The sequence below is a fragment of the Lontra canadensis genome, unplaced genomic scaffold (assembly GCF_010015895.1).
Source record: "Lontra canadensis isolate GAN:19392208 unplaced genomic scaffold, GSC_riverotter_1.0 scaffold23, whole genome shotgun sequence".
Classification (NCBI taxonomy): domain Eukaryota; kingdom Metazoa; phylum Chordata; class Mammalia; order Carnivora; family Mustelidae; genus Lontra; species Lontra canadensis.
In genome coordinates, this window is record NW_022631017.1 from 7478365 (window position 1) to 7504357 (window position 25993).

Sequence of the window (25993 nt, forward strand, 5' to 3'; positions counted from 1 at the left end):
AAACACTGGGAATGATGGGGAGATGTTACCACTAGGGCTCAGAAGCACAGGTCATGGGATTGAAAGGGGTCCCAGGGAACTGTGATAGGGAGGACTTGTGTTAAATAAAAGGACCGGCTCTCTGAATACTGAACCATGTCAAATAAGGTAGGGTAAAGTGAGACAAAGGTAACTAAAGAAACTGGTTTGGCAGCACTACTGCAACACAGTTTCCAGGGGCACCCGCACATCATAAATGGTGTGACTAGGGCCCTCTAGATTCGCGCGGTACCTGTTGTGCACGGCCATGCACAGAGGCCCTGAATCTGGGAAGTATCCTCAGGGTTTGGTTGTGCCAGGAAGGTCTTGAGCCTCTCTCATATAGACTGATCAGGCTGTGTAATCTCAAGCTGACACTGACCTCTCAAAAGGAAAAAGTCATATAGGAAATATGAATGATAGGATAATTTTTTCCTAGACCAGGACATTCACTGTTACTTTCCTCTTTCTCCTTGGAAAGTACAATAGTGCAAATGCCCAAAGAGTTCATCAGTCAATGACTAATTTTTCCAAGTCATTGGTCTACCTTCACAGAATCATCAGAATGTTACAGCTAGAGCAGACATTAAAGATTAACTTCTTGATTCTAGTCCCTTACCACCAAAAATTCACCATCTCTCCCTTATCCCTCTCCACTGCCAACACCACCAACTACTATCAAAGCAGAAAAAGAGATTTGGTTGGGTCTTAACAGCTGTCTTCAAATATTGAAGAAAGGGCTATTCTGATTTGCATTTTCCTGATGATCAGTGATACTAAGCATCTTTTCATGTGTCTGTTGGCCATCTGAATGTCTTCTTTGGACAAATGTCTATTTTTGTCTTCTGCCCATTTTTTTAATTGGATTTTTCTTTTGGATACTGAGTTTTATAAGATCTTCATATACTTTGGATACTAACCTTTTATCAGATATGTCATTTGCAAATATCTTCTCCCATTCTGTACGTTGCCTTTTAGTTTTGTTGTTTCCTTTGCAATGTTAAAGCTTTTTATTTTGATGTAACCCCAATAGTTTATTTTCCCTTGCCTCAGGAGACATATCTAGAGAGAAGTTGCTATGGCTGATGTCAAAAAGGTCATTCTGGGCACTTGGGTGGCTCAGTGGGTTGAAGCCTCTGCCTTCGGCTCGGGTCATGATCCCAGGGTCCTGGGATTGAGTCCCGCATTGGGCTCTCTGCTCAGCAGGGAGCCTGTTTCTCTGCCTCTCTCTGCCTGCCTCTCTGCCTACTTGTGATCTCTGTCTGTCAAATAAATAAATAAAATCTTTTTTTTAAAAAAGTGCTTTACAGAAAGGTCATTCCTGTGCTCTCTTCTAGGATGTTTGTGGTTTCAGGTCTCACATTTAGATCTTTAGTCCATTTCGAATTTATTTTTTGTATGGTGTAAGAAAGTGGTCCAGTTTCATACTTTTGCACGTTGCTGTCGCGGTCTAGTTTTCCCAACAGGGTTTGCTGTAGAGATTGTCTTTTTCCCAATGGATATTCTTTCCTGCTTTGTCCAAGATTAATTGACCATATAAGTATAGGTTCATTTCTGGGTTTTCTATTCTGTTCCATTGATCTATGTGTCTTATTTTTGTGCCAGTACCATACTGTCTTTTTAAAATTTATTTATTTATTTTTTTAAATTTCTTTTCCACCCAGTTTGATAGCTACTTCTAATAGAGGAAATCCCTGAATATATCTGGATTGAATTTATGACAAGATGAGAGTGGACCACAAAGTTAGACCTGTGAGGAAAATCATGAGGGCACTAGATGCCATAGTCCATGAGAGTCACTGTGGTCAGCAGGGGGTTTCAGCTTTACCTAGCTGAATTCTGTTCCAGAATTCATTGCTCCATGCAATACGTGCCCTCTATAATACCCACCACCAGGCTCACCCAATCTCCCACCACCCACCCCTCCAAAACCCTGATTGTTTTCCAGAGTCCACAGGAGAGACTGTGGACTCTGAGGTACCATACTGTCTTGATCGTTATAGCTTTATAATATAATTTGAAGTCCAGAATTGTGATGTCTCCAGCTTTGTTTTTCTTTTTCAAGGTTGCTTTGGCTAATCAGGGTCTTTTGTTGTCATTCCATACAAATTTTAGGATTATTTGTTTTAGCTCTGTGGGAAATGCTGTTGGTATTTGGATAGGGATGGCATTAAAGGTATAGATTGCTTTGGCTAGTATAAACATTTTAATAATATTTGTTCTTCCAATCCATAAGCATGGAATGTCTTTCTATTTCTTTGTGTTGTTTTTACTTATCATCAGGGAAATACAAATCAAAACTACAATGAGAGATCACCCCATACCTGTCAGAATGACTAAAATCAACAACATTAGAAACAATAGGTCTTGGTGAGGTTGTAGAGAAAGGGGAATCATCTATAGGTGGGAATGCAAACTGGTGCAGCCACTATGGAGAACAGTATGGAGGTTCCTCAAAAAGTAAAAAAATAGAACTACCCTATGATCTAACAATCACACTACTAAGTATTTATCCAAAGAGTACAAAAACATTTATTCAAAGGGATACATGCACCCTGATGTTTATAGCAGCATTATCTACAATAGCCAAAGTATGGAAGCAGCCCAAGTGTTTATCAATTGATGAATGGACAAAGATGTGGTATCTATGTGTCCGTTTATCTATCTATTTATCTATCCATCTATCTATCTATGGAATATTACTTGGCCATAAAAAATAATGAAATCTTGCCATTTGTCATGACATGGATAGAGTCAGAGAGTATAATGCTAAGTAAAACAGTCAATCAGAGAAAGATATAAACCACATGATTTCACTCATGTATGGAATTTAAGAAACAAAACAAATGAGCAAAGGCAAAAAAAGACAGGCAAACCAAGAAATAGCCTCTTAACTACTGAGAACAAACTGATGGTTACTAGAGGGAAGGGGTTGGGGGATGGGCTGAATAGGTAATAGGCAATAAAGAGGGCACTTATCATGAGCCCTGGGTGATGTATGGAAGTGCTGAATCACTATGTTATACACCTGAAACTATTACACTATATGTAAACTAACTGGAATTTTAAAAAGGCACAACTCTGGAAAGCTGGTGAAGTTGCAAGAAGGTAGACTTCACCTTGATGAAAGAAGCTTTGTTACAGCTATTGACAATGAAATGGGCTGTCCAATAACTGGACAAACAAAGAAGGTGAACTCTCATTTGGGATGTGGTAGAAGGGCAACCAGCTTTAGGGAGCACCCATCCATTAATGCAAACTTCTTCAAGCAACCAACTCATATTTATTCCTAAATTCTCACTTCTGGCATTATCTCCTTCAACGGAGAGCTTCTCCTACTCATTTCTCAGGCTAAGCCAATGGCCCCTTCTCTAGGTACCCCAATGCCTGGGTATGCTATTTTCATTGCCTTTACCATATCGTACTGGAATTTCCTATTTGCATGTCTGTATTAACCCCCAAAACTGATAATTTCAGGGACCCATGCTTACTCATTTTTTATTCTTAATACCTAGTTGCAGCACCCGATACACACATATGTGTGTATCATATATGTGTACAGATCTTAATAATAATAATAATCGTAATAATAATAATAATAATAAGAAGAAGAAGGAGAACAGTAGCTAAAATGTACTGAGCACTAACCACGTGCCTGGCACGATCCAGAGCATACTATATATTTTAGCTCATTCAATTCTCACAGGAACACTATGAAATTGGTATTGTTATTTTCCTCAATTAATTGAGGTTAGGTAACTTGCCCAAGATTGCCAACCAAAACAAGCACAATTTCTGAAGTTCCTTCTAGCTCCGAGATTACATTTTTCTTCTTTCTGGTGATTCAGGGATAAACGGCTTCTTCTGCTTACTTTTCTACCTTAATCTGATTCCACCTTTTGGATAAAGAACTCCAAGTACATGAATACGGAGAAGTGCTGCCTACGTGTCCTCTTTCTGCTCCCTGGATTTACCTTGGGGAGAAGGCAGCTGCAACCTGTCTGTGATCACTTGTGTTAGTACTGAGCCAGTATCTTTGTAACTACAGAACCGGGAGGTCCCACTGCAGCTCTTGGCAGAACAGACAGCAAAACGGTGGAAGGGGACAAAGTCGCCCCCCTGACAGCTCCCACAGCGGCAGGCCAAATCTTGGAGAAAGCATGCACATTCAAGGTGCAGAGCTATCTGCTGTGATTTGGGCCACAGCTCCCAAGCAGCTTCTCGTAACAGTGGCACTCCAAATGCTAGCACCCCTGTTTGAGGTAGGGATAATTCCTCTTGCAGACTGAGAGGAGAGTCAGTATCTGAAATATAGGAAAATCTATGTGAGAATCTCCCTTAAAGGCTTTTTATGCTATCAATAGCAAACTCCCAATCACATGCTGCTAGTTTATAAGAAAATTTTGTTTACATTTCCTCTGTATAAAGTGTATTACACAAATCTGAGAATGATATTGACCATATCTTGTACAAAGTACCACAGAGAAGAAATGGTCAGTGGTACAGAAGTACACTGAATAGATTTCTTAGATGCTTGTCCTAAATTGAGCTTTTTTGACTACAAATTACTATAAACATCAACTCATCAGAAATGCTCTGTTCAGGGGTGCCTGGGTGGCTCAGTCGGTTAAACATCTGCGTTTGGCTCACGCCATGATTTCAGGGTCCTAGAATCGAGTCCTGCAGGGAGGGAGTGTGCTTCTCCTGCCTCTGCCTCCTTCCCCCTGCTCATGTTCTGTCTGTCTCTCTCTCAAATAAATAAATAAAATCTTAAAAAAAAAAAAAAAGAAAGAAATGCTCTGTTCAAATGTAAGGCCCCAACACATTTCAAAGTCAAAGGGAAATTATTTGTGGAATATATATGCTTTGGTAGTCTATGCCACAATTTTAACATGTGGAGAATTTGAGATTGCAAGCTATTTAATGTAGATCTTTCTCTGCTCATGTCTGTTTCAATTCCAGATGTGTTTATCCTCCTTGTAAAGTTCAAAATTAGGAACAGTTTATTCCTTTCTTATTATTTATATCTAGAAACCAATAAAAGATTATGAGAATATTTTCTGAGCCAAAAATCAAGATACAGATACTTAACACATGGGGTTTACAAGGAGCTAAAATTCTCAGAATTAAGACAATTCTGAAAAATACAGGTTATTCGGGGCACCTGGGTGGCTCAATGGGTTAAAGCCACTGCCTTCGGCTCAGGTCATGATCCCAGAGTCCTGGGATCGAGCCCCGCATGGGGCTCTCTGCTCAGCGGGGAGCCTGCTTCCTCCTCTCTCTCTGCCTACTTGTGATCTCTGTCTGTCAAATAAATAAATAAAATCTTAAAAAAAAATAAAAAAATACAGGTTATTCATTCACTATAATCACGGCTCTTTTGTGATTAAAACAATCACTTTCCCCATTTCTTAGCCATATTTTCAGGGAATTGAGGCCCATGATAAAGGATACTGATGTTCTTTTGAACATAGCTATCCCCAGCCAAGGCTCCCTGTTCAGATAAGAACAAGGAAGCAGCTCTTCCTCACCTGGCTTTTTCTTCTTTTCCTCTTTGGTTTGTTCAATAATTTTGATAGAGGAAGGCACTAATATTGACTCGGCAGGAAGCTCTTGACTCCTGTTGAACCAGCGGAGCACATGCATATCCACAAGAGCCCTCAACACCTGAAGTAGCTTGTTTTTATTCCAGGCAGGCAGGAGGTGCTGCAGCAGATCTATGTGGAAGGAGTGACCAATGACTGCAGCACACTTAACCAGTAACTGCTCCTCTAGGCTCAACTGATCCAACTGGTTTACTGCTATTTCTGGGCGGGGAGGGAGAAGTGAACAAGCTTTCTATAAACATAGAATACATTATGTTGATAATCTGTTCACTTAAAAAAAAATAAAATAAAAGACTTGCTTTTGGTCCTCTCCTTCTCCACTCACCCTAACCTCTCAAGAGAGCCTTTTCTCCAAGTCCTCATTTGTCCTCATTCCCCATTCATTGTTCAATCAACAGCAACCACGAGGTTTTCACCACACCACTGAAACTATTCTCCCCATGGTCACCAAAACCTTCCTCATTTCTAAAAAGAACATCCCCTATCTGATGATGCCTACTCAATTCTGATGGTTTCTCCATTCTTTATCGCATCAATCATTATAAGCTTATTTCGCCCTCTTTCTATTCAACTCCTGCTATGTATAGAACACTGTCTCTTTACTAGCACCACAGATAGGTTTTCTTAAATCTCAGCCACATTACCTTCCTTCCTTACTGCCTCCTCTAGCATGGGAATATGCAAATAGGGAAACACAGAACACAATTTTTATCAAATAACTAGAAAACTCTTCAATCATTAGTCAGCCCCAGAGAATAAGGGGCTCACTTAAGTAAAACATTACTCAAGTAGCATTACAAATCTTTTAAAGGACTCTTTGGGCAGTGCCAGAACTTATTTCTAGAAGGCAATTTATTTTTTAGAGGAAAATGGAGCTAGCATGATAATGAGAGACCAATATTCAATCACCAAATTACTAGTGCAATGACATCTGTAATTGTTTCACTTGAGGTTTTCAAAGGACTTGCCTTTTAATAATGGTGGAAGAAGCACTGTATCCAAGTTCACATTATCCTTGACTGTGCAGATATAAAGTTCTTGGTCTTCTTCACAGCCAGCAGGAAGAATACCATACATTGTGGATTTCATGGCATTGGCTGTAGGGAAAGAAGACTATGACTGAGAAAACACCATGCTCATTGACTACAGTTTTAAAGGCACGTATTACAAAAAGTTAGTCAAGAAACTAACAGGATGAAGATGGAGCATATGTTTAAAGTGGCTTCTCCACCCTCCTGTCTGCTAATTTTCTCTTGGAAACTAACAATATTTTCTCTACCATGTGGTATCCAGTATTTATACTCTTCCTGTTTACTTTCCAGCAGCTCCCTCTTCTATTATGTCACAGTCCCTCACAACCCTAGGATGCCTTTCCAGATTTACACGTACCTCTGCCCCTTCCTCCTCCCACTCTCCTCCCTTCTCCCACCCTGTCTAAATCATCATGTTATCCTTCTCATCAGTAATTAATGTGCAATACTCTATTGAACTCTTAGGTTTATAAATCCTCTTTTCCTATCCCTACCTCCTGGACTGCTCAAAAAGGAACTGTAATAGATCGACTGGCTTGATTAAGGTCTCTGAAGCAGGCCAGTAAGGCTTCCTCTTGCTTATAATGTTAGTAGGGAAAGGGCACATGCCTCATAAGGGTCAGGTGATGCCATAAAAAAGGATGAACCCCAGAAGCAGGACGATAGTAGAACCTTGGAAGCTAAGCTTACCTGAGAGGGTCTCCCATTTGCTCTTCTCCTCCTCCTTTTGGAGGTTGTGAAAGAGCAATATATCTTTGGAGAGAAGGTCCTGGCATAAGACCTCACAGTAGAGGGGGTTTCCAAAGCACCTGTGGAGAAGGTAGCTGTAGAAAGGTAAGTAGGGGATTGCTGACTAAGATGCCCACTTGAAGAGAGCCAAGTACAGGGAGGGATATTTCATACTGAGGAATATTTCTTCTTTTGTTAAAGTCAGCTTTTGATGATATACACTGATGGAGGCAAGCAGCAACACAGAAATGTAAAAATCAATTTTTTTCTAATTAGTTTGAAATGTATTTTAGTAGTAACTTCTCTTTAACTATTTTGTTTTTATTGCTATTAAAAAGAACTAATGTCCCCTTACAAAGAGCCCTAGAAAGTGACCTGACCACATATAACTGACACCAGAAGCAAGCCATCCAATTCCTAACTGTCCTGTGAAAACCTGGATGATGGCCTAGAGAGGTAGCCCTTTAATGGTTTACTAGGAGACTGTCTATCCTTAAATCTGATCTTGGGCCTTATCATGGTTACTAAGGCCATTCTTTCCCCCAACATGGGTAAGTGAGACCTGTGTCTTCTCACTTATATTATGGCACTGGCTCTGCCCTTAATGAAGTGCCCAGCTCGTCCTAGCCACTCACATCTGCAGCTCTTGGGGGATGCTCACCACCCCCAGTTCCCAACATGCCATTCTCAACAGTGAGGTTGTTGCCAACTTCAAAATGGGCACAAGGACAGCCTGAGAGCTGTGCAGGAAGTGTTGGGCACAGCCACACAGGGTGAAGATAGAGGTCAATGTCATCACCATGACGATGGGCACGGTGGAGAGTAATGTTTCCAAAAACTCCCAGGAAGCTGCATCCATATATTGGGCTTCGTCAATGAGGAAAATCAGTGGTGTTTCCCTCACTGCCTGAAAATAACAGCAAAGAAACAGTGACAACCTTTGATTAGAAATGAAGTAATCTGATTTTCAAATGTACCGTGAATTTCCCAACAGCAATTTAAATAGAATATCAACACAGTCTGGGATTTTTGAGTAAAGTGTATCCTAGGGCCAGGTAATATTTTATTTCATAAATATAAAATATAGCCAAGTATACCTAATTTCTAAAGAAATGTACTTTCTTTGGACAAGAAAATAATCTAACTGAAAAATAAAATGAACATCAAAATATTCTCCAAATCAAACTTGAAGCTTTCAAACATTTCATTTTGGCCAAAGCTTCAGACTGTGGGAATTCATAATACTTTATATCAGTAACTTTCAAACCAGGCTGCACATCAGAATTACCTGAGTACTTCCTAAAACTACCAATTACCAGGCCCCACTCATGTAAACTTAAAAAAAATACACTCATTTTTATCTACATTCCCCACTCCCTTGCTGCAGCAGGTAACCTTTCTAAGGTGTTCACTGTAATGCTTTTGTTTGTATTGTGTTCTTATAAAATGTGCATCCTTGTTTAGTTAAGTAAATTTTCTATGTAAATGCTACTGTGTAAATCTCATTGTTTCTCTTTTTATTCAGAATTATTTTTAAGACCACTCAGTACTGCAGTGTTTTCATCTATTCCCTTACTTCTAAACTTCTGCATTATCCTGCATAGAGTTCACCCATGAGTTCATGCCAATGCCTCCCTCACCTCCACAAACACTGCAGTAAATAGATTACCCAAGACATAGGTCCAGGAGTGGAACTGCTAGGTCTAGAAGATGCAGTTTATTAAAATTTGACGAGTAACTTCTAGATTTCTTTCCAGAATGACTACATCAGTTTCTGCTAATAGATATTTTTGACTCTGTAATCTGGGTTAAGGCTTGAGTGTATTTGTAATAAATAAGACGTAAAACAGCTATCTGCTTGCATTCAGAAACCACTGTTTTAAATTAAGTTACTAATATTTCATTAAGAACCAAGGGTCAACTAGAGCTACCCTATGACCCAGCAATTGCACTACAAGGTACGTACCCCAAAGATACAGATATAGTGGAAAAAAAGGGCAAATGCACCCTAACGTTTGTAACGGCAATGTCCACAATAACCAAACTGTTCAAGTGTGCGAGGAGCCAAGATGCCCTTCAATTGATGAATGGATAAAGAAGATGTGGTCCATATATACAATGGAATAATACTCAGCCATCAGAAAGGATGAATACCCACCATTTGCATCGACATGGATGGAACTGGAGGGGATTATGCTGAGTGAAGTAAGTCAAGCAGGGAAAGGCAATTATCATATGGTTTCACTCATACGTGGAACATAAGCAATAGCAGAGGAATACAGGGAAAGGGAGGGAAATTTGAAGGGGGAGAAATCAGAGAGGGAGATGACTATGAGATACTGTGGACCTGGGAAACAAACTGAGGGTCTCAGAAAGGAGAGGGTGGGAGGAGGGGATAATAGGGGGATGGGTATTAAGGAGGGTACGTATTGTGATGTGCAGTCGATGTTATACATAACTAATGAATCACTGAACACTACATCAAAGACTAATGATGTACTATACAGTGGCTACCCGAACATCAAAAAAAAAAAAGAAGAACCAAGGATCAGGGAAGAGCAAAGAATTTTTCTTGTATTCTGTGTAATGGGATTGATTCAAGGTTAAAGATAGATAGAAGCAATGAAGATGTCACAAATAGGCCTAAGTCAAGGTGTACTATGGATAGATTAAAATAACCACAAGCCACCTCCACATTTTAAGAGTTAATGGTATGTAGCAAAAATACCCACCTCCTGAAGCACTTGAAAAAAACATGCCTTAACCTTCTTTTGTCTGGTCAGGTCATCCATGTGCGAAACTTTGAAGGACAAGGGAAACTAACCAGGAAAATTATTCATGTATTAGTATTCATAATGACAATCTAAAAAAAAAACACACAGGTTCTCCAAAGGGAACAGAGAGTGATTCTATTTTGAGTGAGAATGGGTTTCTTCTATAGGACTGGGCATAGGGTCACAAATGCCACTCCAACAACAATTAGAGTTCAGTGAGTGAGATGGAAAGTCAACTGGAGGTGAGAGAGAGAGAGAGAAAGAGAGAGGTCCGTTTCATACCTAGATTCTGGCAAACCCTTAAAGGGTCATGACTAAGAAGTAAAGTGACAGGTTGGACTTAGCAATGTCACTTTGGACAGCTCCAGTACCCCAGTTATTCCAAGTATGGCAGAATGAATGAGTGCATGAAACTGTGAAAGAATCACAACAGGCATCTTCTAACATTGTGCTAGGCCATGGCATGTGAGTTACCCCAGACCTGAGAGTCAAAGTGAGGTTTTTCCTACAGCACTTTGGCAAGAGCCAGAGCCCCAGGCAAGGCCTGTCTTAAAGCAGGGCTATGCTGAGGGATTGGAGATTTTCCTTTTATCTATTTTCCATTAGATACAATGCCCTGCAGGCTTGGTAGATTAGGAGAAGTGATGGAGGAAAAATAAATGGAATTGTAGATTAGGGAATTCTTAGTCTGCTCACTCTTGGGTACCGCATAAACCCTAGACCTCTGGAAGCTTTTGAGATTCAGTTGCTGGTCCAAGTGACAAACTAATGGCTAGGGTTAAAGAATAAAACATTTCAACTGACTTGAGAACACATGGATAAAATTGCTGGGGACACTCAACTGGTCAGTGTTAGCTTGACAGATTAAGCACTCACATTTATACTATGATCTCTTAAATACCACCTCCTTCCAAATGTATGCACTAATCCCATTAAGTACTATAATCTTCATTTCACAGGTGAAAAAAAAAATGTAGGCTCAGACAAAGTGATTTGTGTCATGACATTCCATGAGCAAGTGTTGGAGTCAGTCCTAGAACTACTCTCCTCAACAAAGAGAAAGCCTGGGTTTTGGTGTCAAAGGGATTTCAAATCTCAACCTTGTCATTGTTAACTGTGTTTTTAGGCTATACATATATGGCCTAAGGGCATTAGATTAGAAAACAGTCCTGGGTCCAACCATCCATCAAAAATAACATTAGTAATCCAATTCAGAAGGCCACCGCCTTCATTACCTTCACAAAGAAGAGGTCATTAAAAAGGCAGTGAAGAGGTTCCTCTACTATCCCACGGAGCTGTTTGTGTAGGCACTCTTGCCGGTAATAGGCTGGACACATATCAATGTCAAAGAAGATGGCCATGAGGGTCTGGATGGCATAGAAGCACTGCTTGAAATCTGCTTCCTTCAGCTTCAATGGTAACACCCTGGTGAATGTAATATGGTCACTGGGAGTCCCTTGACCTACAGAGAGGTTACTCACTTCACCAGCCCAAGGATGCTGAATCTAATGATAAAAGAGTCTCATGAGCAAGGGAAGGGAGCCTCAAGAGAAGTAGATGGTGAGCCAGAAAGCAGGAGTCTTTACCTGTGCCCCTCCTTTTGGGCCAGGAAGTTTATTTCAGCCAACAGCTGACTTTTTCCATAGCCTTTTCCACCTTCATACAAAACTGCTTGTCCCTTCTTCTGGTGCAAACATTCCTGCTGTGCCATTTGGAAGGCTTCTAGTTCTTTCTCCCGGTCTGTAGAGAGACAGGGAGCACCTAATACTCCTGCACATTTTAGTAGACACTCCATTTATTTTGCAAAGGTAACTCTCAGAATGGTTTTCCCCCCTAGAGTCCTAGGCAGAATCCCAGTCTTTGATGAGGCTTCACATCCCTTTGCATAAAATCAACTCTGGACTATACAGAAATGTGTGTTGGACTTGGGGGTTTGCCCCAGAGCCCAAGAAATAACATTAAGAATAATTAGGGACCACACAGACATGGAAGCTACTATATCCTCTTAGCTTTTCGTAACAATTTCCATTATAACAATTTAGTCTTCAAAGTCGGTCACTGCTACATAAAGATAATAGACTAATAGATATAAATTAAGATAAGTATAGGAAATATACAGTGTGTGTAGTAATAGTCTTGGTCCTCTCCCAGCTGTCTCGTGATGAAAAATTTTCCTCTGAAGATGACCCACAAGAAGCTAAGCAGACCTCAAAAGCTGAACTCTGACTTACAAAGATTCTTACTAAATGTTGGTACTTCTCAGGCAAAGCGAGAAGACTCTACCTGAAGTGTAAACATTCAACACGGAAAAGAAATGGCAAGGCCTCTTCAAAATTAACATAAATTCAGTAAGAAGGCTGCTCTCTATTTTTTAATATAATGCTTAGAAGCACTTAGTCTTGCATTTTTAAAAAATCACATTTAACCATCTATAGCCGAAAAAAAATATATGATTTAAGGTAGAAAACTCACCTAACAAAGGGTGATTTTTATTTCTATCTCTGGCCAAATGTCTCTTCCCAAACATTCTGGGAAAAAAGACAAAGGGAAACGTGTCTAGTAACAGATTGGGATAGATAGAATGTATATCTCTAAATAGCTAGAAGACAACTTGTCTCATCAGCAAGTACTTTCAGATAATTGAAAAGGTCCAGAGTTCTATATAAAAGAGTTTTAAAAAATTAAAAATCTTTGGGATCAGGAAGGGGCGAATACTGATTGTTCTAGGTCCAGAGAAGTAAATTAATTGTGAGGTAAATAAAGAAAAAAAGAACACCCAGATTCGTGACCTACTGGATTCTCTTCCTGTTGGATAGCAAGAAGTTCACTGAGGAACTAGCTAAGAGTTAAACAGAAAAGCTAAAGATCTCAGACACTAAACCCTCTTCTTATGTCTCTTATTCCTGCAGGCTAGGACTAGAAGCATCTTTCTTTCTAGTTTCATACACTCAAACACTGATGATTCCTATATCCTGATTCTGTAAAAGAGATGGGAATAAACTATTAATGACACTCACATACATCTTCTATGGCCAAGGTATTCATACATCTTCCCTGGGTTGGAGATATTTTTCATCATTTTCTCTGGGAGTTTCTTGAAGTTGTAAGCAGGTAGCATGGATCTTAGATATGTTACCTCATCACAGGACACCAAACCTGGATAAGCAGATATCATCCTGGCCACAAGGCTCACCTTTGGGCCAATAACTGTGTCAGAGAGACAGTAAAGAAAAGGATGGAGAATTTTTGAACCATTTCCTCCACTTTCACCCCTTAAGTCACAGAGCTAATAATCCAATATCCTATTCTACCTGTATATTCATGTCTTGCTACTGCCCCAATCATGCCACAGAATACTGGTCCATTGGTGATACTGATGGAAACAAGCCTGGGGATCGGAAAAGCAACAGTGGGTAAATACCATCAGAAGCCTCCAAGTCAGGCACTAGAGCTGTCACTCCTTAGGTCTAGACATCTAGTTTTAGAGCTCAGAATAGAAAAGACCAGAGACTGCTGTCTGTCTACATCACATGATGTGTATAAAGTTAAAAAGGAACAAAACAGTCCCCGTATTTATGGAGTTTTAGTTGGGGAGCTATTATCAGCAGAAAGACTAAAAAAGATTACCTTTTATCTGTTGGTTTATATATGTTTTTTTGAAGTGCTTTCAAATTGATTACCTCATCTGATGTTTTGAGGGATAATTAACAACAAATATGTGAGATATGTAGGGCAAATATTTTAATCCCATTTGACAAACAAAATAAAAAACAAAACCCCACAACTGAAGCAGCTAATTAACTTTCCCAGAGTTACACAGCAGGAATCAACGAAGCAGTGAGAATGAGAATCCAGGTCTCCTGACTCCTAGCCCAGTGTTATTTCCACTATACCATGCTGCCTCAGATAAAACCCCAAAATGAAAAGTAGATCAACAGTTATCAATACAGGGTTAACTGATCAAATAATGCTAGAATGTCAGAGTACAGGAATAATCAGAGGGTCAGGCTGTTGATGGAAGCCTTCCTACAGCAAATTAGTCTTTGGAATACATTTTAAAAATGAGTAATTTTTTAAAAAATTCATCCATTCGTGTATAGGCTCAGTCACTTAACAAACACTGAGAAGTATGTATAGTACCAAGTCCTGGGCTAGGTGTTTAAAATATCTTGCTCTGAAAAAAAAAATTATCTTGCTCTGGAGAAGTTCAGTCTCAGGCCGTGGGAAGGTAGTAGAAATTGAGGGAGGTGAAGAGACATATTTATAAGTCAGCAAGACAAATACAATGTATTAGAAATCAGCACAGCCAATTAACAGAGCAAATAGAATGGACATACTAACTCATACTAGTCAGAAAAAGCACTCAGGAAGGAGAGGCTGTATGATTGGACTGTGCAGGATGAAGGACTGCGAAAGCAGGGAAACAAGTTTCTGTCCAGTGGGAAAAGGCAGAGACTCTGAAAAGCCTGCTGTATTTGTGCAAAACTAAAGCGGTTCAAGATGGCTACAGCACTGATGGTGTGTGCAGTAGGGACAAATGAAGGGAGATATGGTCCTACCTAGGCCAGGAATGGGAAAACATTAGAAATAGGAATTATTTAAAAAGGGGGCATAAACCATTCCAGGTGAAGCAAAGGCTCAAAGGTGGCAAGTTCTTACATAACAGGGAATAATTAGATTTACTTGATGTTAAAATTTACTTGATGTGAAAATTTCATGTGACAGATATGTGGATGGAGAAAGAGGGTATGAGGCACAAATTACTTTCAAGTTAAATCTACAAATAAACCATTTTTAGTTATTTACAGAGAGCATGAAAAGTGGCAACAATGCTAACACTATTGTTTCTATGCCATCAAAACTCTCCTGCCTTCCTCTAAGGCTAAGATTGAGGACTTTTTCTTGGGCTCATTGTTCGGAGTAAGAGAAACCCAAGACCTGAACCAGGCACTTGGTTTTGCTGCCACACCAAGAATAAGACTAAACATCTTCGGATGTTTCACCACGCTTCCTTCATCTAAAATGCCCTCTCTCGCTTTCCCCAAATGTTGAACTTCCTTTCTCAACCTGGTTCAAATGTTATCTTTATAGTCAAGACTCCTCTATGACCCCTGGAAGAATGGCTCTGTCTTCCCATAGCAATTTGCTGCAGCTCCTGTAGCATTTTATTCCTATACTTACGTTCCATGGTATTAAAATTAGTTGTTTACTTAGTGGAGGAGGCAATATTTTATTTCTCTTTACATTCATCACACCTAGCATGTGCCTGGCTCGTGAATGCTTGCCAAGTGGGTGCATTCACACATGCAATAAACTCAGCTACTAACAAGGCTATGAGAATGAACAAACCATACTATTCTCATTTGATCATTTCTTTCTTTCTACTGGACTTTAGAATTCTCCCTTGCTCTTCCTGGTAGTCTGTGTTCCTTCTTCTTCTTCTTCTTTTTTTTTTTTTTTTTAAGAGATGTTCTTCACTGGTGAAAAAACTATATTCTTTAACATATGTAAATATACAGAAAGTGTTTCTGGTGCCAAAGAATTATAATGATGAGATTCTGAGACTACATTCCCTGAGTCTCAAAAATATTCTGGAGAAACAGTCACCAACCAGAAAAGCCTGATTAATCATAAGACTCAGAAAATCATCTTTTTCTGTAAATGAACTGAAAACTGAAAGTATTTCCTAGATTAGAAAGAAGAATTTAGAAAATGATCCAAGGTGAATAGGGTCACTTGGAAAGGAGACCAGGAATGTGGTTTTGGGTCTGGGCAAGGCTGACATCATGCAGAGGCCAGAGTTGTAGTCCCAGCTACTGATGTTACAAAGCAACTCTGTGGTTACATCTCTACACTTGGATCATGGGTGAAGAAGGCAAACTTTAGCACCTGCTTAGTACAGCATTTCCCAAAATATGCTCCTCAGAACAGTCATTCTTCTGGATGTTTTTAGGTCTTTCTGGAGAAAAGTGTTTGGTGATCAAGTAAATTTGAAATGTTGATTGAAATGTTGATGAAACAAGTTTCTTTATTATAAGACTACTCAGAACTTTTTGATATTAATGTATATTGCGAACCTCCAAGAAGGAAATATAGTTTGCATCACTTCCCAAACACATTAGGCCATGAGAATCTTCTTTTCATGATTTATTAAGGAGCCAATGTTCTACCAACTACACTTTGGGAAATTACTCAATTAGTTATTATCTTCAAGGAAAAAAACACTGACCTGGAAACTAGCTTTCAGGCTCTGACATTGTCAAGCTATGCAGCTTACCAACATAATCTCTGGATCTCAGTTTCTAGATTTTAGTTCAGAAGGTCAGATTAAAAAAAGGGAGGTCAGATTAGATGAACTCCAAGATTCTATCTAGCTCTTAAAAATCTACTATATTCTAAAATAAAAAAGACCAAAAGCACAAAGCTATGATCTGAGAAATGAATATCATTCAGGAGTAAAGGCCAAGGGCAGGACTCTTGAAGGCCACATGTCCATGTAAAATTCAAGAGCAGAAGAGACCAGCACTGGAAGAGATGGCCCAGCACACCTATATTAGAGAGAGAGAAGTGGGAAGTGGGCTGTAGGAGTACCTGCAGATCCCATCAGGTTTAAAAGAAGTGCCAATACATATGTGCCTTGGGCTAAGAGTTTGATTATCTATGAAGCATCTGAAACATCTTTCCTATATGTAAAATAAAAAGTTGGATCAGATCATTTCTAAGTTCCTTTTCAGTACTAATACTCTATAAGAATATTAGATGATATAAGATATATAATATAAGAATATTATAGATATTAAAATGCCTCTACAATAGTATCACATTAGTAATATGGGTGTTCCCTTTTGGAGAGTATTTACATTTTATAAGAGGCAGCTGTTAGGTAATGAAAATGATACAGGATTTGAGGACAGAAGGTCTGGGTTTCATTATCAGCTCTTCTGTATGATAGAAACTCCTCTTCTGTGGCCTTAGTTTCCTCACATGGAAAAGAGGGATAAAAACATTCACACTTGTAGCATATACAAAATATCCTATCTAAGTTGAAGTGCTATGTAATTTTTAATTCATTTTGGATAAGTATGGCAAACAAATCTCTGACTTGATGTTAATGTTAAAAATAACTTTTCAAATTTATATATGTATATACCTTCCTCAGGGCTTTCTAGTGGGGAAAAAAAAAAGTCATCTGAAAAATTCTAGCCCACACTGTTATAGTGCGACTAGTGGGAACATGGAATTTTCTATACCTTTATTAGGACAAGGCTTTTGTAAAAGGTGGGACGGTGGGGTAGATAAGGAGGAGGGAGATCAATGAGAATTCCAGAAAAAATCAAGGGATAGGAAACACTAAGACTGAAAGGGAAGGAGAGTATTAACCAGTGGTGGTCCCTTCCTATCTTGGTAATTGCCCTACAACTTCTCCCCTCCCTGTAGATAGGTAGCCTTTGTTCTACATTCCCACGACATACAGATATATTATTTGTATTATATTAATTTATACATTTGCTTGTTCCTTTGCACTGTTCTTAAATCTTGTTATGGGTATTTGGTTCCTCTCTTGTCCACTCCATTAGGTAGAAACTTATCTTCATTTTCCCTGAGTACTGCTACTACCTAATTCTGTACCTAATGATTCCTTAATAGAGCTTATTTTCTGACTTCCCTTAGCATGTTCCCTCCCCTGTAAGCAGATTCTGGACACTCTTCAACCCCAGCTACTTGTTACTGCCTCCTACCCTGCCTGAAGAGCCCCCCTGGGGCCTGAGAAGCTCCTCTCTGCCCCACCTTCCTTCTCACTTGGTCTCAGCAAGATTCTCCCAGCAGAAGCTGAAGATGCTGAAGGAGCTCTCCAGGGCATGTGCACACTCATCTGGCTTCTTATCCCCTGGAAGGCCAAAAACACAGAGGAACATGCAGCCCTGGGACAGATGACAAAGAAGGAAAAGAGAAGTTTACCTGGGGAAAGAATATGCTTGCCTCAACTGGACCAACTCCCCTGAATGAAGCCAGAGCACTTCCCCACTGGTTTTCTGTTAGGAATGTTGAGTAGGATTCATGAAATGGACACTGGGACACATCAACATGGAGATTTAAAAAAAGAAGAAGAAATAATAAAATCTTGATTTAACTAACTCTTCAAAGAACTGAAGTTTAAAACACAAGAAAAACTGATGTCAAGAACTTTTCAAAAATTCCATTTCTAGTATATAACTTGAGCTATCTACTCACATTTTTATTTACCTATAATGTCATGTATTATGATACTGCTCTTTTTCAAGCTTCTCAATGATCAGAAATATCTGATTATACTCACTTGATTAAAAAAACGAGAAAAACATGCTTTTGCTCTGACAAGGATTTTTCAACAAGAATTGAAAAAAAAAGGACATGGAGATTAATCTTTAGTTACCCTGAAAATTAAATTAACCAGAACATCTCATTCTTTAAATATTACTAGTCGAACTTTCGATGTCCTATAGCTTGTCACAAAATAAACAGCAGCAAATTTGCCTTACAGATGTGTTATGTGTTATGTGTTATGTGGGGAACAAGACTATTATCCCTCACTCACCTTTAATGCTGATGCGTCAAGTTTTCTTGTACTTACTTTCTCAAACATAAAGATCTGGCTTAGCTGGCCACCCCCTTTCTCTATGACTGTGGAGATATACAGGGCAGCCTCCTGGATAAGATGACATAAATGCAACATCCACGCTGTCTTATTGAACTCTAGGCTGACCAAAACCATAGTCACAGTACGGAATTCGGATATGTACTCCATAGGTTGCCCTTCATCAATCTACAAAGACACAGTAAGTTATCTTGCCTGTATCTTCAACTCTCAGTATCATGTCTAAGCATCTGAATTCTATATTCCATGATGAATATGAGAAAATAACTTACAAATGTCAGACACAAAACTTAAAATTCAGGTTTGAGAAGTATAGATGTACAAACCAGTACACTTGGAATTAAAACTGTTTGACTTTAAACCTAATTCACTAATAAAATTTGCCACACTTTGATGTTTTCTCTTTATGAGTTAGTTTGATATGCCCATTCTATTAGTCATTATATCACTTACTAAGGGATTCATATAGATTCATATATACACAATTGATCAACATATATTTACCAAGCATATACTCTCTACCCTGTTTACAATGTACTAGTTTCTTAAAGGACAAACTGAAAAACAGATACATCTCCCACTTGCTAGAACTGAGAAATCTGAAATTATGACACGTCATCACAGGAATTGGTACAGATGGGGAAACCTGCTGGTATTACAACGGAGAGCAGGAGATGAAGATGAACTGGATTAATAGGAAAAGATCATATATAAATGTAGGCCTGTCAACATAAACACACACACAGTCTACATGATGACTCAAGAACTAGGAAATAACCTTCTTCAAAAGGTTTTTCATTATGTGCTTTCGCAGGGTTTGTTCAAGCGCAGAGTCTGGATCCAACTCCAGGGCAGTTCTTAGAGTATCTGAGAAAAGGAAAACAAACAAATTGTCTCCAGCCATATGCAAAATTTATCTTCGAAATTTTGGGCTTGGGAAGAAAGGACCAAGTAACTTACCAGCACTTGTCCGGTAATGTGGCAGGTAATCAAGGCACTTGTCAAAATGCTCATCAAAATCAAACGGGTCAATGATCCGCATATCTCTTAACTACAGAAAGGAAACTGCTCAATTGTACGCCCACCCACCAACTGCATTACTGTTGGTCCCTTAACAGAGGGGCTGAGGATGCCATTTCCCTTGTTGATCATGTATCTTTCCAGCCTCATTGTTCTGCCTCATCTAACTTCCTGGGAGGATATCCCCGACCTCCCTCCAAAATAGAGTTCCAGTGGTTGTTGGTTTGGTCAAGCCATATGCAACCACCACCAGAGCACTGCCCTGTGCAGTAGGAAGGCCTTTTCAGGACGTGCAGTGGATGGGACCAGCCTCCTACCTTCACAGCTTCATCCTCCCTCATGATTTCCACTTCAAACATGTACTGCTCACAGAGCTTCCAGCAGTTCCAGGACAAGACAATCTCATTTGCCTGCGCCAAACGCTGTGCTACCTGGACATCATCCACATCCCGCCCGATCACCAAGAGGTACTGTCGTTGCTCGTCTCCAACAATAACCTGGGAAATCCGACCTGCAGATAGACCTATCGAGAAAAAAGGAGACAAGTGGTAAATAGTCAAACTCAACTGGAAAACTATGCAAAGGGTGGGGTCTGGAATCCTCACATTGCTCTATGTATCAGGCCAATCTTGTTATTGCAAAAATATTAGGTGAGCTTACCTTCAAAAATATTACTTTGCCCTGGATTTCCTTCTGTCATAAGCATACTCAGAGACATTCAAATAAACTTGGGTTGTATGGAAGAAGAAGCAAGAGATCCTAGGCCTCTAAGATTTCTCTCTTTAAAATTGTTCTTCTAATAAACAACCAGGTCGTGATGGTAGAGACCTAATGGTTATGCTAAGAAACTCCTGCCACAGTGACTATACCACCTCCTCAGCATATAATGAAGGCTAAGTGATTTTACCAGATAAAATACCAATCGGCATTTTACCAGACTTGGGCTTTGCCATATACTTTTATTCTATCTCCTGTTTTTCTTATCCTGAGGCATTTCTTACTGCTAATATTGCTAAAAAATTGGTTTGCTTGCCAGGGAATAAAGGACTATATCCGAGTTAAGCCTGCCCTTAGTTAAGTTACCCAATCCAAACTAAAAACGAAGGGAAAATACTTTCTAAAGAATTGCAGAGACACATACTTTTGGCCAAGATGGATTAACAGGTGGTATATTTACCATAATTCCCAGAACAAATGAAGAAACTAGAAAAAAACACACAAAATAACAGTTTTCAAGATATTGGACATCAGGTAACAAAGGATAATGATACCTGAGAGATGGGAAACAAACAAGATGAACCCTTTGGTACGCTGGTTTACTGCATGGAAGAGTTTCCAGGACTTCTCAGGGAAGGGAAGCCCAGGTATAGCCCAGAGGACACCTCAAGTTGAGGAAACAGAGCTAGGATCTGGGAGGCCAAGCTGGCTAGAGTTTGCAGGGCATTGTGAGTACTGGAGAGAAGTGTAGAGAAAGAGAATTCCAGAGAATTGTACCAGATCCCCTACAAGTCTTTAGCTGAGTACTGAGAACTAATAAGTACATCAGTGTCAGCAAATTACCTGAAACCAGGGAAAGAACCACCTGAAAAGTTTAGAAGGAACAATCCCCTTATCACACAGGGCTGGTAATAGTTCCTATTCCCACTAGCCAGAGTGTCAAACTTAATAATTCACAGGACATTAGGTACACAGTACTTAGAAGGGGTTTGCCTTCAGAATGGGGGCAAAATCAGCCCTAGACTAAACACTGCTGTGGTCCCAGCAAAGTTTAAAAGCAAAACCTGAAAAAATTAAGCTAACCACACCTCAGAAGTATGTACAAGAATATTTATAGAAGTATAAAAGAAATCCAGCATCCAACAAGGTTAAATTCACAGTGTCTGGCACCCACCCCAAAATAACCAGGCATGCAAAGAAGAAGGAAAATATGATCCACAATGAGGAGAAAAATCAATTAATCAAGCCCAACCCAGAATAACGCAGATGACAGAATTAGTAAATAAGAAAAGATTAAAAGTTATAACTATATTCAAGAACCTGGAAAATGACTGAGTAAGTAGAGATTACAAAAAAAAAAAAAAGGTCTCCAGTGATAGGAAGTGATATTGCAGTGAAAACACTGCAATAGAAACTATCCAAAATGAAACACAAGGAGGAAAAAAGAAATAATATCAATGCCTTGTAGGACAATTTCAAGCAGCCTAATATGTGTATAATTGGACAGAGGAGGTGGAAGAGAGAAAAAATTTACTTGGAAAAATAATGGCAGAACATTTTCTAAATTTGATAAAACCCCAAACCCTATAGATTCAGAATTTCAATGAGCTGCAAGCACAAGTGAAGAAAAATATACCAAGGGACATCATAACCAGATTACCCAAAACCAGTGATAAAGAAAAAACCCTAACAGCAGCCAGAGGGGGGAAAAGACATTATATAAAAACAAAGATAAAGATGAAAGCAGATCCCCTTTGTGATATATTTTTCTGTCCCCTCATTCTGCCTAACACTCTGCGTCTGTTCCTGTGTGTTAGGAAAGTCAGCTACATCTCTTGTTCTTGAAAGTAGTGGGCAGGATGTGCACTTTTAATTAGTGGCACTGATCCTCCTCCACAGGGCATGTGTAGCTGCTTCAGAGGCCAGAGGACCTGGCACTTTGGACAGCATGCAAGGGCAGGGTGTCTAATTTTAACAATGTGTGTGCATCCCCCATGGGAGGTCAGGAGATACAGTGTTGGCAGGGATTGCCTGGGTCTTCTCGGGGAGAGGATCCACAGAACCAGGACTGAGGCAGGTCTGGCTGGAGGGGACAGGGCACAGTATGAGCAAACCCATAGGTAGTGGTGTGTTTATGATGAGGGGAAGGGGAGGGAAATGGCACATGCCAGCTCCTTTGTTCCTGGAGAAGTCCCTCAAAGAACTCTGAGATTAGTAACCAACTCTCCTTCCCATAAGCCACAGGCGCCTTTCAAACTTCTGCTTCCAAGCTGTATCTCTGCACACCATTTTCTGTGCTGTCTTTTTTAGGGCAGAGGCTCAGCTTCCTATCACTAGCTGAGCTCTCTCAGAATCAAGCCCACTGTTTTTTAAAGTTCCAGGCTTTAAGTCCCACTGATAATAAGCACTCTTGTTACTTCTCCCTCTCCATTTGCCTTTTGCTCCCCTGCTTGTGCTGTCAAATAAATAAATATTTAAAAAAGAAGATATGACACACACACACACGCGCGCACACGTGCACACACAATCGAATATTATTCAGCCATAAAAAATGAAACCTAGCCATTTGAAACAACATGGATGGAGCTAAGAGTACCATGTTAAAGGAAATAAGTCAGAGAAAGACAAGTATCATATGATTTCATACCTATGTGGAATTTAAGAAACAAATGAACAAAGGGGGAAAAAAAGAAAAGGCAAACCAAGAAACAGATTCTTAACTATAGAGAACAAACTGATGGTTATGGGGTGGGGGGATGGGTGAAATAGGTGGTGGGAATTAAGGAGGCCACTTGTGATGAGCACTGGGTGATATAAGAAATTGTTGAATCACTGTATTGTACACCTGAAGCTAATATAACAGTTTTTCCTCCAAAAGGTAACTTTTATTAGTTTCTTATATATCTTTCTAGTGTTTCTTTATACAAATAGGAACAAACAAAAAAATTCTTATTTTTCGTCTTTGTATACAAGGTAGCATACCACAGGGCTTTGCATCTTGCTTTTTCTCAACTATATTTTGAAGCTATATCAGAAAACCTTTTTAAAGTTGCAGAAAATCTCATTGAGTAGACATATTGTTTATTTAAACAGTCTCCTTTAGATAGTTTTATTAAAAACCATATTGCAATAAAAAATCATGTACCTATAACATTGCACACATACTCAGGTATACCTATAGGATAAATATTTAGAAGTGGGATTGCTAGGTTGAGAGTAAATGCATTTGGAATCTCAACACAGATTACCAAAATTATTCTTCATAGAAGTTGTACCGCCACTAGCAGTGTGTATGAGAGTGTTTATTCCTCTTGCCTCATCAACAGTGTGTTCAGGATTTGAATTTTTGGTATCTATAGGTGAGAAATAATCTCAATGTACTTTCAACTGGCATTTTTCTTATTATGAAATTGAATATTTTTTCACATGTTAAAAGAGACGTATTTCTTTGTCTATGTACTATTTATTCATGTCCTTTCGTATCTTTCCCATCTCTTAAAATGTTAGTCTTTTGTTGATTTCTACGTGTTCTATTTCTAATATTTACCCTTTGTGTATATGATATAAGTTGCAGATTTTTTCTCCAGGTTGTCATTTATATTTTGAATTTTTATAGTTGTTTTGTTTGTTTTTTTTTAAATTTATCACTCTTTTAGTAGCTACTACCTATCTTTAGCTGTAGGTCCTGGCCTTCTCTGGTATGGTAGATCCCAAATTTCTCCTGTATCTCCAGACTGCATTTTGCCACCAGGGTAATGATGTCACTGAGTTGATTCTGTTTCACTGTCCAGAGTGCCAGGAGCACATTCCCTGCAGACACACAAGACAGGATGACAAGGATCAAATATCTGGATTTTCCTGATCTGGGCAAAGCCCCCAATAACGCAGAAAATATCATGCAAGGTGTCAGGCAAGGTTCTTTGACCCTATACATTATGCTTGGTTAAAATACTGCCTTAGAGCCTCAAAACCACCATCAAAAACATCATATAAAATATAAGACAAGGCAGAAGCTGAAACGTTCCTATAGTTTAAGATTATTTTTGATAACCTTCCCTCCACCAGTATACTAACAGAATGGGAGGGGCACTAACTAAGAGGTTCATAAAATGTAAGTTCATGTTCAAATTTAATTTCAAGGGTGGCTTAATTAAGTGTAAGTTTAAAAAAAGAGGCCAACTCTGGCATACAGCTATCAATGATCCTGAGAATTCTCCAAATAGGAGATTTTGACTCCTCCCTATCTTACACATAGCTTTTGCTCTAAGGACTAAGTTTCTCATTAGTTTTCTCATGCAACTAAGTGCTTCATAGGCACTTATTTGTCTGTCATTCAATTAAGCAAAATGTAAAGCATCTGAACTTAATATGGGCAAGGTTTTTCTATTAGACTGAGAGAATCTTTGAGCCAGTGACTGTGCCTTCTTCATTTTGTTTCCCCAGGGCCGAGTACATATTAAATAATAAAACAATGCTGAATAAACAAATATGCCAAATTCCACCTAAATGAATTTTTCCTCACTCGCGGTCCTTTAAATATTCAGAAAAACTGAAAAATACCTGTGATATTTAGGATATCTCCTCCAAAACAAAGAACATCTGAAATCAAGTAAAAGAGAGGAAAATGCATCAAAATCAGATATACTAGATCATAGCAGAATTATATATGATTAGAAGAATGGTCTACTGAGTTTTTCCTCATATCTTATCTGGTCTATTTGTTCTCTCCAAGGGACCCTTTCCTTTCCCTTAGCTTCTCCCCAAATCTGTCTGTATCTATATCCATCTTCTTGAAAATGAAAGAAATACTGCTGTTCTCTTCAAAGTCATCCCCCTGGACTCTGGATCCTAGCCCCTTCTACTCTTTCAAGAATTCCACTCCCTCCCTTATCTCCTCTCCACTGGATCATTTCCATTAATATCTTTAAAAATGAAAACAAAACACAAGAAAGTTTATCCACCTATTCTTGATTCTACCTTTTCTTGCTATTAGCTCCATTTTTCTGCTTCATCTCCAGCAAAAAATTTCTCAAAAGTGTTGGCATATACAATTTGCTCCTTGTATCCTAGTCACTCTTCTTTTTTTTTTTAAAGATTTTATTTATTTATTTGACAGACAGAGATCACAAGTAGGCAGAGAGGCAGGCAGAGAGAGAGAGGTGGAAGCAGGCTCCCCGCTGAGCAAGAGAGCCCGACGCGGAGCTCGATCCCAGGACCCTGGGAGCATGACCTGAGCCGAAGGCAGAGGCTTTAACCCACTGAGCCACCCAGGCGCCCCATATCCTAGTCACTCTTAAACTTTTTCTCTACCATTCTCTTCTCCACTTCAGTAAAATTTATCAAGATCATCAACAGCATTCACCTTGCTAAATTCAGTATTTTCTCACAGCACTGTACTTTATACCTTTCATTTTCAACTCAGCCAGCCCCAGACCTCTTCTCTTAAGAGACACTACTTCTACT

The 25993-nt window shown here is 39.3% G+C and overlaps 2 protein-coding genes across 18 annotated transcripts in view; one reads left to right on the forward strand and one right to left on the reverse strand.

Moving 5' to 3' along the window:
• The window catches only part of TREML1 (triggering receptor expressed on myeloid cells like 1), a 75932-nt gene that overhangs the window by 25140 nt on the left and 24799 nt on the right, over positions 1 to 25993 (forward strand). The window lies entirely within an intron of this gene.
• The window catches only part of LOC116870481 (adenylate cyclase type 10-like), a 41015-nt gene that overhangs the window by 11411 nt on the left and 3611 nt on the right, over positions 1 to 25993 (reverse strand). For 12 of the 17 annotated variants that reach the window (XM_032862243.1, XM_032862240.1, XM_032862238.1 and 9 more), the window contains 18 exons: positions 25091 to 25129; positions 24197 to 24340; positions 20131 to 20336; positions 19754 to 19844; positions 19572 to 19660; positions 18770 to 18961; positions 17959 to 18080; positions 13470 to 13546; positions 13176 to 13365; positions 12631 to 12686; positions 11745 to 11898; positions 11394 to 11583; positions 10117 to 10203; positions 8020 to 8291; positions 7346 to 7479; positions 6593 to 6721; positions 5550 to 5825; positions 3993 to 4322 (listed from right to left, as the gene is read on the reverse strand). In XM_032862243.1, the coding sequence (XP_032718134.1) occupies positions 3993 to 4322; positions 5550 to 5825; positions 6593 to 6721; positions 7346 to 7479; positions 8020 to 8291; positions 10117 to 10203; positions 11394 to 11583; positions 11745 to 11898; positions 12631 to 12686; positions 13176 to 13365; positions 13470 to 13546; positions 17959 to 18080; positions 18770 to 18961; positions 19572 to 19660; positions 19754 to 19844; positions 20131 to 20336; positions 24197 to 24340; positions 25091 to 25129 (2778 nt within the window). The remainder of the gene's footprint in view (positions 1 to 3992; positions 4323 to 5549; positions 5826 to 6592; positions 6722 to 7345; positions 7480 to 8019; positions 8292 to 10116; positions 10204 to 11393; positions 11584 to 11744; positions 11899 to 12630; positions 12687 to 13175; positions 13366 to 13469; positions 13547 to 17958; positions 18081 to 18769; positions 18962 to 19571; positions 19661 to 19753; positions 19845 to 20130; positions 20337 to 24196; positions 24341 to 25090; positions 25130 to 25993) is intronic. The other 5 variants (XM_032862241.1, XM_032862239.1, XM_032862242.1 and 2 more) reach the window with 4 other exon arrangements.